Source organism: Scyliorhinus torazame, chromosome 19 (assembly GCF_047496885.1).
Source record: "Scyliorhinus torazame isolate Kashiwa2021f chromosome 19, sScyTor2.1, whole genome shotgun sequence".
NCBI lineage: Eukaryota > Metazoa > Chordata > Chondrichthyes > Carcharhiniformes > Scyliorhinidae > Scyliorhinus > Scyliorhinus torazame.
In genome coordinates, this window is record NC_092725.1 from 133,081,421 (window position 1) to 133,101,611 (window position 20,191).

The 20,191-nt window shown below is 50.6% G+C and overlaps 1 protein-coding gene across 1 annotated transcript in view; it reads right to left on the reverse strand.

Moving 5' to 3' along the window:
- The window catches only part of met (MET proto-oncogene, receptor tyrosine kinase), a 210,761-nt gene that overhangs the window by 120,131 nt on the left and 70,439 nt on the right, over nucleotides 1-20,191 (reverse strand). Inside the window, exon 3 of the mRNA XM_072485264.1 lies at nucleotides 10,024-10,215. Within this exon, the coding sequence (XP_072341365.1) occupies nucleotides 10,024-10,215 (192 nt within the window). The remainder of the gene's footprint in view (nucleotides 1-10,023; nucleotides 10,216-20,191) is intronic.

The following is a 20,191-nucleotide window of genomic DNA, read 5'->3' on the forward strand; positions in this document are numbered from 1 at the left end:
AGCACTGCTGCCTCACAATGCCAGGGACCCGGTTCAATTCTGGCCTTGGGTCACTGTCTTGTGAGGAGTTTGCACTTTCTCCCCTTGTCTGCGTGGGTTTCCTCCGGGTGCTCCAATTTCCTCCCACAGACCAAAGATATGCAGATTGGGTGGATTGGCCATGATAAATTGCCCCTTAGTGTCCAGGGGGATGTGCAGGTTAGGTGGGGTTGTGGGGATAGGGCGAGGGAGTGGGCCTAGCTAAGGTGCTCTTTCAGAGGGTCGGTGCAGATTCAATGGCCCAAATGGCTCCTTCTGCACTGGGAGTAGGCATTTTATGGAAGTATGTTACAGAGATGAATGAACAACTATTGTTGGTATCTTTTCAATAGCACAATGATTAATATTTTTTTTTAGCAGTTACAAGAATAAATCACATCATCGTAACTCTCCTCAATTACTCATTTATGACATTAGTGGTCCTGTCAGAACAGCCTTCCCTTTCATCATTTTCTAACAATTAGGGCTATTGTTCCTTTATTAAAATATCAATCAACTTCGATCATGTGCTGTCTTCAATGTTATTTTCAGATTGTTAGTCAACTTCGGAAATAATGACTCAGCTTTTTGATGGGCTCCTAGGTTTGGAAGTCAAGATAGTGTTTCAGATAGAGGTAAGTGAGAGGAGGATCTGGGGCCAGAAGAAGACAATAAAAGTCTTTATTTGTTTTGCTTTCCTGGTGAGGGCCAGTGTTGGGTCAAAGGTGAACTGAGGGTGCAGTCACCTCCATTTCCCTCTCGCAAGACCATTCCGAAAGTTACCTGCATTCAGTGGACTACTGGTTACTTCCCGCTGACATCTTGGAAGGAAGCCAAGCGATGCACGTTCGAGACTTGGGAACTAAAATGCCGTAGGTCTGTTTTATGCAATAGCTGGTGAGTCTTGAACTCAGTCTACCACCCAGCCAATCAGAGAGAAAGGTCTGAATGTGAACATGATGTCGTTCTGATGCTGGCGGGGGAGGGGTGAGTTTGGAAATGTGAGAGGAGGGTGTGGGGATATGGGGTGGTGGGGAACTGGATGTTAACCGAGCAGGTCAGAATTTAATAATAATAATAATGACCTTTTATTGTCACAAGTATGAAGTTACTGTGAAAAGCCCCGAGTCGCCACATTCCGGCACCTGTTCGGGTAAGCTGGTACGGGAATTGAACCCACGCTGCTGGCCTTGTTCTGCATCACAAACCAGCTGTCTAGCCCACTGAGCTAAACCAGCCCGATTGCAACGGAATTGTGCCAATTAATTTTGGCTTCTGGGTTTTGCGTCCCTGAGTTGTGTAGTGAGAGTGATGCACACCTACGTGACACAACCTCAACTGTGTTTAAAGGGAAAGTGTAAATATAGAAAGTGGAGGTGTTCAGGATGGAGAAAGAGCAAAGGCAATGCCAAGATTTAATGATTGGAATAGCTGCTGGGTTTTCCCAGGAGGAGGAGGACAATTCAGTCGCACGGTAGCACAGTGGTTAGCACTGTTGCTTCACAGCTCCAGGGTCCCAGGTTTGATTCCCGGCTTGGGTCACTGTCTGTGCGGAGTCGGCACGTCCTCCCAGTGTCTGAGTGGGTTTCCTCCGGGTGCTCCGGTTTCCTCCCACAAGTCCCGAAAGACGTGCTGTTAGGTAATTTGGACATTCTGAATTCTCCCTCTGTGTATGGAATGTGGCGACTGGGGGATTTTCACAGTAACTTCATTGCAGTGTTAATATAAGCCTGCTTGTGACAATAAAGATTATTAAAAGTAGGGCAGCACGGTAGCATGGTGGTTAGCACAATTGATTCACAGCTCCAGGGTCCCAGGTTCGATTCCCCGCTGGGTCACTGTCTGTGCGGAGTTTGCACGTTCTCCCAGTGTCTGCGTGGGTTTCCTCCGGGTGCTCCGGTTTCCTCCCACAGTCCAAAGATGTGCAGGTTAGGTGGATTGGCCATGCTAAATTGCCCTTAGTGTCCAAAATTGCCCTTAGCAATTGGGGTTACTGGGTTGTGGGGATAGGGGTAGAGGTGTGGACTTGGGTGGGGTGCTCTTTCCAAGAGCCGCTGCAGACTCGATGGGCTGAATGGCCTCCTTCTACACTGTAAATTCTATGTATCTATGTAAAATAAATATATGCCATAAAGTCACAGATGTCCAGAGGCCGCTTTCCCCTTTGAAGGGGGAGAGCTGACTGGTGGTGATTTAACCTGAGGGTCACCACACCTCAAGGTTGAGAATGCGGGGCCTTCATGAACAACCTCAGCCGGCACGGGAATTGAACCCGCGCTGTTGGCATCGCTGTGCATCACCAACCAGCTGTCCAGCCAACTAAGCTAAAACGGCCCCATATGCAACAGGGGAAGGAAGAAATCTTCTCCTCTCACAGGCACAGTTGGAGCTGGCTGAAGAGGTGAGCAGCAGGAGGGTGGCACCCGGGTTGTAGATTCAATGGAGGAAGTGGTTTAACCGTTGATTCATCTACACCCAGTGCTTTAAGCCTCCCTCCTCCTCACTCTGTTTTGCTGAACATTCACACCTCACACCCTTTCAGGAGCACTCAGCCTCCTCTTTCTCTGCACTTCACTGCCTCTTTATTCATCCATCCACATTGTCATGCAATACTTGTGGCTCATAGTCACCTTTACTGAAGGCACTGCCTTGCCTCACTGCTCTATTTACACACAGCTTGATCTGCAAACAGCCATAAAACTGGACACACATCAGAACAGAAATACAAGCCCCTATTGTATTCTGACAAAGTTGACCGATCACTTGTAGTCCTGTATATAATACAGTGTGTACATTTCTTTCAAAAGCAAAACAAGAGTGTGTATGTCAGTTAATTCTGCAGTCAGCTCCAGTTTGCAACTGGTCTAGTTTCTGCTATCTGGGATTCTGTTCCTGGGAAGGTCAGCAGACAGGAACAACACAAAATGCCTCAACATCAAAACTTGCAACACAAACATTGCAAAATATACCACAGACCACCACATCTAAATGAACACTTGCTCGGCAATACTCAAAAAGAAATGAAGGGGAAAAAATGAAGGAGGTGGTCATGGGAAAAGTAAAGGAACAAAACGATAGGTCTACAGGAGGTGTAAATGAGAACAGCTGAGCCAATGCCAGCGCCTACTGTCGAAAACAAATGGGGTAGCTATTATGAGTTGCGTGGTTCCAGCAATCCCAAAGTTTGCTTTCAGTGTTACAAAGGGAATTGTTGACCTTAAATCCCTACGGTTAATTTAAATGCATCAAGCCAACTAATTGTACATGACATTCACCTTGCTCACCTAATGCTAACTCAATAAGCACACAACAAACAACGCAATCGCAATCATGTTGGGGGCGATTCTCCGATATGGAGGCCAAGTGTTCGCGCCATCGTGAATGCCGTCGCTTTTCACGACGGCGCGAACAGGGCCCGGGCACGACCTATTCTGGCCCCCACAGGGGGCCAGCACGGCGCTGGAGCGGTTCACGTCTTACGCATGCCGGGCCCTCACCAACATGGCGGCGGTGTTCTGGGGCCGTGTGCGGAAGGAGGTAGGCCCAGGGGGGAGGGGGGGGGGGAAGAGGCCTGCCCGCCGATCGGTGTCCCCTGATCGCGGGCCAGACCCCATCGGAGGCCACACCGGTGAAGGAGCCCCCCTCCCTCCCCCAAAGGCCGCCACCCCCCCCAGCGTTCCCGCAGAGTTCCTGCCGGCAGCGACCAGGGGTGGACGGCGCCGTCGGGAACCTGTCGTGTCGTAGCGGCCGCTTGGCCCATCCGGGCCGGAGAATCGCCGCTCGCCGGTTCTCCGAGCGGCCCGGTGCGAATCGCGCGCCGCTGGTTTCCGGGGGGTGGGAGAATCGCGTGCGGGGGTCGGGGCGGCGTGGCGCGATCCGCGCGACGCCCCGGCGATTCTCCCACCCGGCGTGGGGTGGGGGGAGAATAGCGCACGTTATTCTGAACACTTAATAGAGCAAAGACAAGGTTATGTAATTGCTTATCCAAGATAGAAAGTTAATCCACTCCAATATTTTCAAATCACTTTACTCATCATCGTTGTGGCCTCCAATTGAAAATTTGAAATTGCTCAGAACAAAGTGAAGACACCAAGCATAAAACTTCCAGGTGAGATTTAAAGGCAGCCACTAATTTAGATTTAGATTTATTGTCTGGCCCAGCTTTTGCAATATTAGTGATGGCAAACTGTCAGGGTTCACTCCTCTGCAACTGACAACAATTCTGCAGTCCACACACGTGCAGTTAAACAAAGAATCCAGCAGTTTCTGTCAGCGGTTTCATATGTTTCTATACCTGCTACTAACTCCAATCGAGCAACCCAGTACAGTTCAAATGCAACTTATAAATAAAGTTCACAAAACAGGTTTACTTTTTAGCTGTGCAGAGACTTTTGGAGAGAGTTCCTTTCAAGAGCAGATCCAAACACTTCTGCTCAACCCAACAGCATTTGGCAGAACTGTTGTTCAGCTTAAAATCCTATACCAGACTGCAAATCTATAGTCAGGCCTGGCTCCTCCCATTAATTCCATCATCTCTAGCCCACTAAGTTCCATGACCTGTTTAGCTAGGACTAAACACCACTCCCCCATAAATGATCTAGACTCCAGGGCATCGCCAGCAATCAAATCACAATTCCTTTAACCCTTTATCTCTAACCAAGGAAGTGGTTGCAATGAATGATTGCCGGACCTTCTATTTGTGTCTTCTTCCGTGAAGGCAGAACTAAAATAATTGCAAAGTAGTCTGCCGTAGTCATCTTACTGACACTAGCAACACTTCCCCATTGTCCCTCGAAGAGGAAAAAAGTCTACGCGTAAATATATGAAACAACAACAACATGTTGCGCAATATAACTTCTAAGGGCACTTTAAAATTCATTGTTTCCATACCATTGAACAACCCAGTAACATAAATAATCCGTATTTTGAAGGACAGCATTTGTTTATGCGCATCTGGGTAACATTTTTGAAAAGAAGGTAGTTCAGGTGTGTCTAATATGACACTGACTCTCCCCTCCCTCACCACAAATACCAGTACACTGGACCAAGACTGCATGTTTCAGAGAGACCATCAAGCGACCTTTCCACAGCAAGAACATGAAGATCACATCACAGCAGTTTAATAACTTGCATTATTTGCTCTTGCTTTCTTGAAAATACATTTTGTATGATTTTAGCAATCACGATACATTCAATCAAAGTCCATCTTAAAGGGCTGTTTGTAACTGCAACCTCCCTGTTTCAAGGCTTGGCTATCTTGTGCAACTATTCCAAGAAACAAGGTTGAATGCAATTACCTGTTAAAATATTCAGGCTAGACTACAGAAAGGTCATCGATTTTTAGTTATGTAGGAAAGACAAATTTCTTCAAAATATCAGCTTTCAATACAACATAAGTTAAATCAGACAATATTAGCCTGATTTCTTTTCCCTGGCCCAAAGCTGCACTCAGTTTCAATATATTAAGATATGACCTTACCCTGTATGCTTCCTGTTGCTTCTTTGCCAACATTATAGCTTTTATAATGCCTCCAATGCGGAAGAAAACAGCCAAAGACACTTAGCAGAGATGTAATCAAACACAAATAGACATTGAACCAAAGCAGGTGATTGAAAGTGGATCTCGAAGCGTTAGGTAATGCGTAAAAAAAGATTTATAAGGACGATCTTCTACAAAAGAAAAGATGCTGAGTCACCAGTGACCTTCCCTTCAGTTGATGAGGGTGATGGGGGTTGGGAGGGGGGGGGGGGGGGGGGGAGCGGGGGCCAGCCATTACCACAATGGAATCCCCTCAGTGGGTCACAGACTGCCCACTCTTGAACCCACAGCAAGGCCGTCAGGATTTACCAGGCGACTGCCCTACACCTCTCGAAAAATGTCAGCAGTGGCCGGAAGATGGTTTTAATTGGCCACTAAAATGGCTAAATTAGTTTCTGGGTGGGAGCGCTGCTGGTAAAATCCATGGCGGCGGAAAGGACACGGAAACTCAACCCCCCCCCCCACACACACATCCTTCCTTCCCTCGCCATCTTATGGCCCCGCCTCCCCTTCAAGGGCTGGTAACATCCTGCTCACGATGCGGGGAGGGAAATGGAATTGACGGCGAGTTTGAAGAGTTTGCCAAAGGCAGAGTCTTGTCTTCTCATTCAGGACTGTATAATCACCCTGGACCGAGAGATCAGGCCATGGAGAGGTTGAGGAAGAGCCAAAGAGGCTGGTGTCATCAGTGTACAAGTGGAAACTGACCCCGTAACTGCAGAGGTAGCTGCCAAATGCTGGTATGGAGAAAGGAAAGGGGAGAGAATCAACAACAGATCCTCAGGAGTATCTGTCTGGAATCAGGGGCGTCATTCTCCGACCCCCCGCCGGGTCGGAGAATGGCCGTTGGCCGCCGTGAATCCCGCCCCCGCCGAAGTCTCCGGTACCGGAGATTGGGCGGGGGCGGGAATCGGGCCGCGCCGGTTGGCGGGACCCCCCGCTCAATTCTCCGGCCCGAATGGGCCGAAGTCCCGCCCAGAAATTGCCTGTCCCGCCGGCGTAAATCAAACCTGGTATTTACCGGCGGGACCAGGCGGCGTGGGCGGTCTCCGGGGTCCTGGGGGGGGCGCGGGGCGATCTGACCCCGGGGGATGCCCACACGGTGGCCTGGCCCGCGATCGGGGCCCACCGATCCGCGGGCGGGCCTGTGCCGTGGGGGCACTCTTTCCCTTCCGCCTCCGCCACGGCCTCCACCATGGCGGAGGCGGAAGAGACTCTCCCCACTGCGCATGCGCGAGAAACTGTCGGCGGCCGCTGACGCTCCCGCGCATGCGCCGCAGTTCCGCGCCAGCTGGCGGGGCAACAAACGCCATTTCCGCCAGCTGGCGGGGCGGAAATCCCTCCGGCGCCGGCCTAGCCCCTCAATGTTGGGGCTCGGCCCCCAAAGATGCGGAGCATTCTGCACCTTTGGGCCGGCGCGATGCCCGTCTGATTGGCGCCGTTTTTGGCGCCAGTCGGCGGACATCGCGCCGTTGGGGGAGAATTTCGCCCCAGATATGCAAACTATTGCTGGAAATACCCTCGTTTTAATTGAATGTTAAGGTAGTCAGGATAATCCCACTGGAGGCAAGGGAAAGATTTGGGAGATTGAGAGTCTGTCAGAAGTTGCAGAAAGGCCGAGGAGGCCGAGGCGTGAGAACGGACCACTGTCGGTAAACCCCTGTTCGACATTGTGGCCGGGATAGAACTGTGACCGGAAAGATTGAAACTTGGGAGCTGTGGGGAAAATTGGAATGGATATGGATGGGAGGCAACACCATGTTCAAAACCTTTGGGAAGAAAAGGAGTTTGGAGAGTAGGTGGCAGGAACTGCGGTCGTCATGGACCATTTTCTTTGGAGGCGATGGAGCTGATGGGCATTTTGAAAAAGGAAGAGGGAAATAAACCACTCACAATTTCACTTAGTGTGGGGGTTAGGAAGGAAGTTGGGCGGTTAGCAGGTCGGTGCGAATGGAGACAAGAGAGGAGGTTGACCTGATGAATGAGATGAGCTCAGAGAGAGCATGAGGATAGCTGGGGGAGAGCGATTTAATTTAGTGTTGAGGTACAAGAAGGTAGAGAGAGCAGCTGCTGTATGGATGGTCTCAATTTTAGTCACAGAGAAGTCCATGCACACCTCACACTGCTGGACTGCTGAAACATGGGTTATCTTTCCTCGCTAGAATGACCCTAGAATAGTGGCACTTTGGGCAGAGCAGCGTGAGGCTCGATAATACTGGACGGATCTGCTGGTGGGTGGCTTCAGCAGTTACATGCTAAGCATGCTCATATCTGCACACTTTGGACTTGAAGGAGAAAATGCAGGAGCCACATCAGGGGGAGCCACAGGGGTGGGTGAGAGTAAAGGATTTTCTGGGGCAAGAGCATCATCGAGTAAAGGATTGAGCAGGTGGAAGGCTGAAGAAGAATTGCAGCAAATGAAGGTACTGCATTACTTGGTTAAAGTAATATCTGTCGTTACTGGTTGCAGATGATCTTGAAGAAGATATAAGTCTTTGATGTAAAGTAAACAAATTTATTAAGTACCGATAAAACTAATGAATGAGTTCGGCACTGTATTGAACTAACTCTAGAAATAAAGTAATGAGATTTATCATAGAATTTATCATAGAATTTACGGTGCAGAAGGAGGCCATTCAGCCCATCGAGTCTGCACCGGATCTTAGAAAGAGCACCCTACCCAAGGGCAACACCTTCACTCTATCCCCATAACCCAGTAACCGCACCCAATACTAAGGGCAATTTTTGGACACTAAGGGCAATTTATCATGGCCAATCCACCTAACCCGCACATCTTTGGACTGTGGGAGGAAACCGGAGCACCCGGAGGAAACCCACGCACACACGGGGAGGATGTGCAGACTCCGCACAGACAGTGACCCAAGCCAGAATCGAACCTGGGACCCTGGAGCTGTGAAGCAATTGTGCTATCCACAATGCTACCGTGCTGCCCAACCGTCGGCCTAGCCCTTGAAGATGCGGAGGAATCCGCACCTTCGGGGCGCCCCGACGCCGGAGCGGTTCACGCCACTCCTCGGCGCCGGAGTGGCCCACCCCGCCGGTTCGCGGAGAATCCCGCCCAGAGATACAACTGTATTAACTGTATCTGAACTACACATGGGGTGGGATTATCCGAACCCCCGCCAGGTCGGAGAATTGCCGGGGGGGGGGGGGCGGCGTGAATCCCGCCCCCGCCGGCTGCCGAATTTTCCGGCGCTGGGATTTTGGTGGGGGCGGGAATCACAGCGCACCGGTCGGCGGCCGCTGGCAGCGGCCCCCCCAGCGATTCTCTGGCCCGCGATGGGCCGCGTGGCCGGCCGTTTTCGGCGGGTCCCGCCGGCATAACTCACAACAGGTCCTTACCGATGGGACCTGGCCCCATGGGCGGCCTGCAGAGTCCTTGGGAGGGGAGCGCGGGGTATATGGCCCCAGGGGGTGCCCCCACGGTAGCCTGGCCCGCGATCGGGGCCCACCGATCCGCGGGCGGGCCTGTGCTGTGGGGGCACTCTTTCCCTTCGCACCGGCCGCTGCCAACCTCCGCCATGGCCGGTGCGGAGAAGAACCCCCCTGCGCATGCGCTGGGATGACGCCAGCACACGCTGGCGCTCCCGCGCATGCGGCAACTCGCGCCGGCCGGCGGAGGCCCTTCGGCGTCGGTTGGCGTGGCGCCAAGCCCTTCCACGCCGGCTTGCGCGGCGCCAAACACTCCGGCGTCGGCCTAGCCCTTGAAGGTGCGGAGGAATCCGCACCTTCGGGGCGCCCCGACGCCGGAGCGGTTCACGCCACTCCTCGGCACCGGACTGGCCCACCCCGCCGGTTCGCGGAGAATCCCACCCAGGATGTCTAGGCTGTGATCTAACTATCCTGTACTACTGCTATCTGGCTACTCCGGTGTGGAAAGAAACTAAGAGCCTTTAGGAGCTCATTTACATAGCGTGATCCGGTGGTGCCCTCTAGTGGTAGTGCCACAGCTAAGTGTTGTGATTAACCCTTTAGTTACATGTCTGTCTACATATCAATACAGAAGGAACACAGGCCAGGTAGTCGAGAGTGAGAAATTGCAGCTGCATGGTTATTTTGTGGGAGATTTTTGTTCCAGGGCAGACAGAGAAGGTAGAGGGTGTGGGTGGAGGAATAGAAAGTAGTTAGAGGCGGCCCTGTCTGTGATCAAGGCAATAGGAGTGAAGAGGCTAAATGAGACGGCAAGGACAACAAACAGGGTGGGTGCGAATGTGTACAGGAAGTGAAAAAGCAGGTTGAGGAAGGTCAAGAAAGCGATCAGTTCAGAAGGGAGTGGGGGAAGGGAGAGGAGATAAAGCCCTGGTTTCACAGCTCGGTTGAAGAGACGATCCCTGAGAGCAGAGAATGAGGGAGGGACAACTTACTGAGAAACTCAGGGTGGGGCTCGAGGAGCAGTGGCCCAGAAGAGGACAATAGCAATGGGAATAGCATCATCGAATTCCTACCTGTATAATACGACCAGTAGCCGTTCCAAGATTTGCTATCGTTACTTTTCCTCGAGTGAAAACTGCAATTGAAGTTAACAAGACATTTCGGAATTGCCCAAAATACAGATCCAGACGTCTGGCAGGGAATATAATTTCCATCTGGAATCTATCGCTCCTTCCTCCACAATATGTCTGTTTGGCTGATGAACTCTACAGGAAGAAAAATTCAGAAAGCAACACTCAAACAAGCTTGCAATGAGATTAAAATTCATTCTTCAAGGTAGCACTGGAAGATCATTTGAATGTTTGGACATTAATCAGATATTGGGATTAAAATTAAAAAGTCAGAAATAGTTAATCTTTAAAATATTTTTCAATCATTTTATACCCCCTGTTCCCTTTTTATAAACCGTTGAAGTGTTGCTATGACAATAGATCAAAAGATTGTGGACGCAATCGGCACGGTGGTACAGTGGTTAGCACTGCTGCCTCACAGCGGCAGGGACCGGGGTTGAATTTTGGCCTCAGGTGGAGTTTGTACATTCTCCCCGTGTCTGCGTGGGTTTCCTCCGGGTGCTCCGGTTTCTTCCCACAGTCCAAAGATGTGCAGGTTAGGTGGATTGGCTCTGCTAAATTGCCCTTAGTGTCCAAAGTTGTTTAGATTATGTTTAAGGGTTGCAGGGATAAGGTGGGAGTGTGGGCCTATGTGGAGTGTTCTTTTGGAGAGTCGGTGCAGACTCGATGTGCCGAATATCCTCCTTCTGCACTATAGGTATTCTATTCTATGACTTCCAGTGAGCTTTATATACATATATATATATGTACACACATACATATATACATACTACTTCTTTTAAACAAGGTGTGATCTAGTAAACAGATAACCATTCGGATTTTACTTCCTATTAGCAAAGTGCGACATCTTGCTCAACAATTCAAGTCTAAATCAAAAGCACATCTCGAGAACGACCTTGGTGTTTCATTTGTGACATTCCATCATCATAGTACAAACATTATCGTTGCATTAACTCATACTGACTCTTCAGGAGCACCTCCTCTTTCAGGTACCAGGCCCGAACAGGGCATTTGTGACCATAGACTTCCCTTGGATTGGTGAATGTGGTAGTCACCACTGTTGGTATAATATGTATATGAGAGGTAATACGGTAAGGCTCCTGTACTACAGGTACGGGGGTAGATCCCTGCCTGCTGGCCCCGCCCAGTAGGCAGAGCATAAATGTGTGTGCTCACCGAGCTGCAGCCATTTCGGCAGCAGCTGCAGGAGGCAACACATCTCTGCGTAATAAAGCCACGATTACTCTCTACTCTCGTCTCGTCGTAATTGATAGTGCATCAATTTATTAAGCAGAGATTTTACAGCGATGGAACTACGCATCAAGCCAGATCGCCTACAGCTGCACCCTCAAGCAGACAATGCCACATCGGCCTTTGACCATTGGCTAGCCTGCTATGAAGCCTACATCGGATCAGCGCCAGAACAACCCTCAGAAGCACAGAAAATCCAGATCTTGTACTCTCGGGTGAGCTCCGATATTTTTCCCCTTATCCGGGATGCGCTCAACTACACTGAGGCCATGGCATTTCTGAAAGGGAACTACCGGCCGATCAACAAACTCTACACCAGGCACCTCCTGTCCACGCAGCAACAACGCCCCGGTGAGTCATTGGACGATTTCTGGCGTGCCTTGCATGTCCTGGCGAGGAATTACGATTGCCAGGCAGTTTTGGCCGTTGAACATACTGAACTCTTAATCAGGGACGCTTTCGTTACGGGCATGGGGTTGGCGTACATCCGCCAGCGCCTTTTAGAAGCTCGACCTCGCGGAGACCAAGCAACTCGCGACCTCACTAACGGTAGCCTCCCGTAATGTACTATTATACGCCCCCGACTGCACGGCACCCCCCCTCATGGACATTGTGGGCCCCACCAGCGGCCGCCCCCAGCCAACCACAAGCCTGCGCCGCGCGGCAGCCAGCCAACCCTGGGGGGCCCAAGTGCTATTTCTGCGGCAGACAAAGCACCCCCGGCAGCGCTGCCCGGCGCGGAGCGCAATCTGCAAGGCCTGCGGGAAGAAGGGACATTTTGCTGTGGTGTACCAGGCCTGGTTGGTCGCAGCTGTATCCAGGCCCATTGTTCCCCCCACGTGTGACCCGTGGGCACCGCCATTTTGGCCCTCAGCCCACATGCGGCCCGTGGGCATCGCCATCTTCCCCCCATCTGACCTTGTGCGGACTGTGGACGCCGCCATCCTGAACACCGCCCGCCACGTGCGCCCCGTGGGTGCCGCCATCTTCGCCGTGTACCCGAACAGGCGCTGGAGTGTGGCGACTAGGGGGGTTTCACAGTAACTTCATTGCAGTGTTAATGTAAGCCTACTTGTGACAATAATAAAGATTATATCATTACTTAAATGAGTCTTTAAGCTCATTTAAATATTCTCAGTCCATTCGAAGCTGGAGGTTGCCGTGGTTCGCCGTCCCCCTCCGGCGCAGCGTGAAGCTGACGGGAATCACTATGGTTTCCAAAGACTGAAACCAGTTGTGTTGACTATATGGGGGGGGGGGGGAGGGTGCTTGGAGGCTAGCACTGCTCGCGTGCCGGTGTGCCAAGGCGCGTTAACAAGGGGCAGGGCATCGTTCATTTGGGCTGGGGGGGGAAAATGACACGATGCTCCGATACTGGCGAGGATGGTTGCAGGGAGGGTGGGGGGCGCTGGGGCTTGACCTGAACATTTAGTGGGGGGGGTGGGGGGTCAGGGAGGAGGGTGTCACGGGTTGGGAATGTTGCCCATGTCTGCGGCGGATCGCGAGGGGAGGGGGGGCCTTCAACTTAATCAGCACGCTCTTTAAAAATGGCGACCCCATCGTGGAGCAGCCGGGCTTACCGGCCGGGGTCTTTAGGTTCCCACTCCTGAAAAATTCTAAGTGTAGGAGAATTCAATGAGAAACTTCCGAGGCTCCAACAAAGTGTGCGATGGGAAATCGCTCTGGACCAGCTGGCAGGATTCTCACCGGTGTTCCCGTCCAAAATGACAGTCTTTTTTTTGAGAGAAGTGCCCCAGTGTCTGGTAAAGCACTGCAGTGGTTAGTGGTTAGCCATTGCCTTCTGCAGCATGACTGATCAGGAAACTCTCCCGCACTTCACTGCCATCAGGAATATCGGAAGGATTTACAGAAATGCTACCATAGACAGATAGGGTGGGATTGTCCGACACCCCGCCGGGTCGGAGAATCGCCGGGGGGGGGGGGGGGCGGCGGCGTGAATGCTGCCCCGCCGCTCTAACGCTGGCTGCCGAATTCTCCGGCGCCGGTTTTTTGGTGGGGGCAGGGATCGTGCCGGTCGGGGGCTGCTGGCAGTGATCCCCCTCGGCAATTCTCCGCCCCGCGATGGGCCGAGCGGCCGCCCATTTTCGGCCAGTCCCGCCGGCGTGGATTACACCAGGTCTGTACTGGCGGGACCTGGCTCTGAGGGCGGCCTGCGGAGTCCTGAGGGGGGGCGCAGGGGGATCCGGCCCCGGGGGGGGGGCCCACCTTGGCCTGGCCCGTGATCGGGGCCCACCAATCTGCGGGCGGGCCTGTGCCGCGGGGGCTTTCTTTCCCTCCGCGCCGGCCTGTGTAAAGCTCCGCCATGGCTGGCGCGGAGATGGAACACCCTGCGCATGCACAGAAATCACGCCAGCGGTTCTGGGAACACGCTGGCGCTCCTGCGCAGACGCCAACTCGTGCCGGCCGGCGGAGGCCCTTCGGCACCAGTTGGCGCGGCGCCAATCACTCCAGCGCCGGCCTAGCCCCCGAAGGTGCGGAGGATTCCGCACCTTCGGGCGACCCGGCGCCGGAGTCGATCACGCACTCTTTGGCACCGGTACGGCCCACCCCGCCGGATACCGGAAAATCCCGGCCATAAATTCTGAAACAAAAACAGAAACTACTGGACAATCAGAGCAGGTCTTACAGCGTCTGTGGAGAGGGAAGGGAGCTAATGTCGAGTTTGGATGACTCTTAGTCAAAGCTAGAGAACATTGGAAATCGGGTCAGATTTATTCTGCAGTCGGGGGTGGGGTGGGGGGGGCGTGGAACGGTGGGGCTGAATAGGGGGCCACCGATAGGTGGAAATTGACAAGGATGAATTCCGCCATTGAGCTGATCTTTCTCCAGAAGAGAAATTTTAAACCACAGATCAGTGAACAAGTCATACCATTGAGATTATTTCGATGGAGATCCTGATACCCACTCTGGCTGTGAAGGAAGAGAGGACAAACTTCAGAACAGTTTAAAGAACAGGAGCAGGTCATTTAGGCTCTCAAGTCTTTTCCACTATTCAGTGATGTTATCCTTGGTTTGTAACCTCACGCCACATAGCGAAAAAGAGTGAGAGGCAAAGGAATGGAGGGTTATGCTGGTGGAATTAAATGAGAAAAAATGGGGGAAGGTTCGAGTGCAACGTGGATTGAGTGGGCTCCTGATGGGAACTTTATCAAATCCTTTTGGGATGACCATGTGGTGAGCCACGTATGGCTATTGTATATGCTCACTGTTGTTCTATTATTACTAGTGTCATCGACATCCACTATTGTATATACTTACTGTTGTTGCTGTTGAATTGTTGTGTTGATGCTGCAGTTGGCTCCGCCTGTGGCTCCGCCCCTCTGAGGAGGTATATAACCGGCCGATCAGAGACAGGCTCTCAGTGCAGGAGAAGCTACAGGTTGGCACACATCTAGTTGATTAAAGCCACTGTTCTTTGGTACAGACTGTCTCGACTGAATTGATGGTCATCAGTCCATAAAAATAGTATCCATGGACATTTCCTTGCGCACCCAATAAGTCGCCTCTTCAGAAAAATTCCGTAGGGTTTGCATGGTATGAAACATATCTGAAGCACTAATGCCAAAGATAGGCAGAGTTGTAATAGTCATGGTGGAGGTATACGCCTGCACCATCAATCAGGATTATATGTACAAGCTGCATTTGAGGAATGCCAGCGATATCACTGCTTATCTTACAGACAAGTTCAGATTCCAAATTCTACTACAGAGATAAGATTGAATATAGATTATCCATTTACACTGACCTCTCATGCCGCTGCCCTTGAGGGAGTCTACATCAGTCAATTTTATTACTGTTAGGCAGAGAATACTGGCAGTTTGAAAAAGATTTCTGGCAGTGTCTATTGCGGAAGGCAATAAAACTGAAATTATCGATAGTCGCGCCACGTATCGAAACTTTCAGGGAAAGTCAAACTCAATTAATGCAAGACAATAGATTCCCCTGGTACAACTGAACAATAAGGTCGAGGACGGTCGATCACTGGTATCTGTGGAGCTGGCAGAATTGGGGTGACCCTCATCTTATCAGACGGAGCAGGGGAAAGGCGACGGAAGGGTCATTGGGGTCTACAGTGCAGAAAAGGCCCTTCGGCCCATTGCCAGAAGAAACTGGCAGAGTTCACACTCCTAATTATTACAGATTGGTGCCCACCGGTAAATGCTCCTATGCTAGACTTGGCTAAGGTTGGAATTACAAAGAACAAAGAACAAAGAAATGTACAGCACAGGAACAGGCCCTTCGGCCCTCCAAGCCCGTGCCGACCATACTGCCCGACTAAACTACAATCTTCTACACTTCCTGGGTCCGTATCCTTCTATTCCCATCCTATTCATAATTAAGCACAGCTATAATCCTCCGTTCAGAATATACCTGTGTGCGATATCCTGAGGCAACAGGGAACCTACTGCTGGAGTCAGAAGCAGACTGGTGGTGGGGCAACCCTGCTTTGGGGGGTGGCGGGACCTGGGGCGCATTTTATAGGCCGCGGCCAACTAAGTGCCCACCAGTGTCTCCACGGCTACCGACCCAGAGGGTGAGCAGTTCAGACACTTCAGCCGGGAGCATTGGTCACCGCACCTGGAGGAAGAGGACGTTGAGGTGGACATGTACCCTCACAACCATGCGAGTGGGGTCAGAGAGCACTGGAACCAGTCAGGCAAGTGGGTGTGGCAGGTCAATGGAGGCAGGTGGCACTGATACCAGGGGAGCAGCTAATGCCCGAGGAAGGCCCGTCCAAAGGCCGAAGCCCAACTTTCGGTCTTCCCGAGTAGCAGAGGGACCCTGTTGCTGGTAAAATGCCAGTGAAGGAAGAAGGAGGCCATCAATTGGCCACCTAAGTGGCTCAAGTGGTCTCCAGTAGAAAGGTCACTGTCAAAATGGCACGGCAGCTGAAAGTCACCAGGGATTTCATCTTTCCCAGCACGTTTTGTCAGCCTTCCCACCTTCCATCCCCTCCTCGCAGAGCCCTGGAAACCGCAGCCACCATTTCAGTTCAAACGTCACTGGACACTTTGGTGAATTGTAGGTGGTAAATGGAGAAAAAAGGAGGGACCTCTTGTCTGAAGTAATAATTTAAAAAAAAACTAAAATCCATATACAGCAGGGCTTCACTAATGTTTCCTGCGTTAGCTCAGTCATTAGTTTTACTCGATTGCTGCTGAGTTCTTTAATAGGAAATCCGAGAAATAATGGAACAAAGATTTACTGCTTGGCATTTTGGAAAAGAACAGATAGTGTCTTTGACTTAAAAACATCTCAAGTCCTCCTTGTGCGATAAATTGTTCAGACATGTGCGGACTGTTGTGTAGGCTTAACGTGATAGTTGCCTTTGAGCGTAGCAAGTTCCCACAAGGGGCACTGAGCTCAAAGACCAGTCTGTCTGATTGTATTTTAAACAAGACGTGGGGCGAAATTCTCCAGTATCGGCGCGATGTCCGCCGACTGGCGCCCAAAACGGCGCAAATCAGTCGGGCATCGCGCCGCCCCAAAGGTGTGGAATGCTCCGCCTCTTGGGGGGCCGAGCCCCAACCTTAAGGGGCCCGCCAACCGGCACGGCGCGATTCCCGCTCCCCCTGAATATCCGGTGCCGGAGAATTCGGCAACCGGCGGGGGCGGGATTCACGCCAGCCCCCGGCGATTCTCCGACCCGGCGGGGGGTCGGAGAATCTCGCCCGTGATCCTGGTTGAGGATGGAATACAGGGCAATCCAGAGGGAGAATTCCTGACTTTTCTTCAATTAGTGCCATGTGATTGTCCAACATCCAACTCAACCGTCCCCCAACAGGCAGACAAAACTGTAGTTTTACTCAGCCATTCAAAGAATGACACCTTAGATAGAACCCATAGAATCCCTACAGTGCAGAAGGACGCCATTTGGTCCATCTAGTCTGCACCAACCCCTGAAAGAGCACCCCACCTTATTATATTTAAAAAGAAATTCCAATTAAGGGGCAATTTAGCATGGCCAATCCACCCACCCTGCACACCTTTGGGTTGTGGGGGTGAGACCCACACAGTTACAGGGGGAATGTGCAAATTCCACACGGAACACAGGCAGTGACCGGAGGCCGGGGTCGAACTTGGGTCCTTGGCTCCATGAGGCAGCAGTTCTAATGACTGTGCCACCGTGCTGCCCCCAAAATGCCATGCCATTCGACAAAGCTAATGTAAATAGACTTATTCATACAAAGAGATGGCGTGGCACATTGGAGAATACAATGCTCAGGAAAGCAACGATAGAATGAGCCCACAAGAGCCCTCATATTTATTCCAGGGAGTGGTAGGTAGCAGGACTTTTAGATGGAACAATCTTTCTTCCAGAGATCTTTGTGACAGTAAATTTTATGAAGCTGGTTCTCCAGGCAAAGCTAAAAGCCCATGAGTGATCTCCAGACCTGAACAAATCAGAAACGCAAGGAAGTGGGAGCTGTCAATGATCCTTGAATAATGTCACAATGGTCGGGAAGACTTTATAAGAGGTATTCCTATCATGTCTAGGCTTCTTACACCTCCTAACTTTTTAAAACCTTACCTAATTTGACTAGCAGTTAGAACTAGCCGTGGAGCATCCCGCTGTCCTATCCAATTTAAATAACAAATGACATAGCCTGGAGTTTGCAGAAAACTGTATTCTAGTATCTTCTGAAATCTGCAAAAGATGCATGCATTTTTAACTCCATCTATTAAAAATAGAAAATAAAATCGCACTCAAACAGGCCATTGGGCCCAATGGGGTACGTGTGGATGTTTATGTTTTACACACCCCCTGTTTACTACGTCATCTTAGAATCATAGAATTGACAGAATCATAAAATCATAGAACGTGCAGTGCTGAACGACCTATAGAAATTTCAAAATGGTCACTCGAGTCATGTGACCTTCGTTCCACGCTATGATTGCAAAAGGGATGTTTATCTAGTGTCTGGGATGGCTTTGGTTTCATGACTGATCGTATCTTGGCCATTTGCTTTTGAAAGTGTTGCCATTCATGTTGAAGTTCTTGGGCTGGGGCACCATTGTCTAGGCAGACCCTCTGACGCCGTTGGAGGGGTCGGCTTATTAAGATAGAAATAACGTCTATCGTCTCCTCAATGGTCCCCTTTTGAAATGGACCTCGATGGCTGCAGGTCTGAGATAGGTCTGTTAACTGTTACGACACCCTCGGCTAGTACACGGTCAACTCTAGCCCCACTTGACCCGGAGTTGCGATGCAATTGAATTAATCAATAATTCTTAGAAAATAAAATAAATCTTTGGCCCCTGGCTTCACAATAATTACAGTCCCCAGCTTTGTCAATTCAGGCAGGCAGGCAGAAGGTCCTCCCCCCCCGCCCCCCCCCCCCCCCGCCCAAGTGTCCAAGATTAATACTGAACTGCTTCTGACTCTGAAAATCAGCTCACTCAGGCAGGACCCATTCACCACCTGTTACCAGGCAGTATACAGCCTTTTGGCCAATTCATTGGCCACCCGGCCCACCAATCAAACCGAGTCCCACCCCATCTCTCGGGTACCACAAAGTCTGAGTTTTGCTGTCCGAAAACTAGCAGCGCCATATACTATGTTGAAACTTCTTGAATTCCTCATTCTCTCTGCTACTTGACTTAAAGATACATGTCCATTAATCATCCATGGATCAAAATTATAATGGCAAAAATAAAGAAAGGGGGAATAAGGGAATCATCAGGAATGACTCTTACATAATAACTCTACAGGAATAACGGCTCTGAATCCTTTGGGTTTGTGAGTATAACGTCCTTGCAATTGAATGGGAGATTCCACAATGATGGGAGGAGGATTCTTTTGTTCTTGTAACTACAACTGGAAGCTTCCAGAACAAAAGGGCCAATTCTGTGATCATGTGGCTTGTAGCAGTCACCTGGTTAGGTTCAGCAGAAAGTCCATTAAAAAAAAAATAGCTAAAGAAAAGAATAAAGTCTGATGAGCACGACGGGGATTTCTTTCATGTCTTATTGACATAACAGTTGCTTCGCTGTCGTCTTTCGCCACGTGCTCTCTGTGGTTACCTCATCCAAAGTATCTATCTCGTACTTCCTCGATTCTAGTCACAATAAATTACTGATTCCCTTGCTTGTCCCCTTTCCGTTTCAAAAATGCTACCATCACCTTCTGCTCAAAAGAAACCGACAACTGGATTTATAAACTACTCCCTTAACTTTTAACCTCACTTTCCACAGTTTAAAAAAAATGTTTTTTTGCCTCCCAGATCTGGGCTGACCTCTCAGAAAACTCTATTTGAATGTCTTCAATCAGATTCCTCCCCTCCTCCAGCATTGAAATGTTATTTCAGGCTGAACTAGTCTTTTCACAGCACTGGTATCTTATTCACCCCTGTGCTGAACTTGCAACCCAATACCCTCTCTTTTAAAAGGCCACCTAATCCCTTCTCTGCAGTGTCACACACCTTCATCCCTACCTCGGCCCATGTGCTACTTAAAATAGTCAGCATATGTTTGTCGCACATCACCTCTGCTCTTACTGATGTACATTTGCTCCCTATTCTCTCGTGTTTCAAGTTTAGAATTCTTATCCTTATGTTTAAATCCTTCCAAAATATTGCCCTTCTATGGGCAACATTTAAGGGGACAAAAACAGAGTCCCATTTCGGATGCATTTAGTAGGGTGTTTCTTGGTGCCCGCTATTTAACGGGACCTTACTGTTTTTTGGGGGTCTTGGCAGGGGGTGGGGGGCATTTTTAAATGCTGCCCTGATCTTTTGACCCCCCTCCCCCTTAGCCACCCCACCGCGGCCTCCAGAACCCCCTACTTCACCCAATCCTCCTCTTACGTCGTCCTCGAGCCCCCCTCCCCCCACCCCCT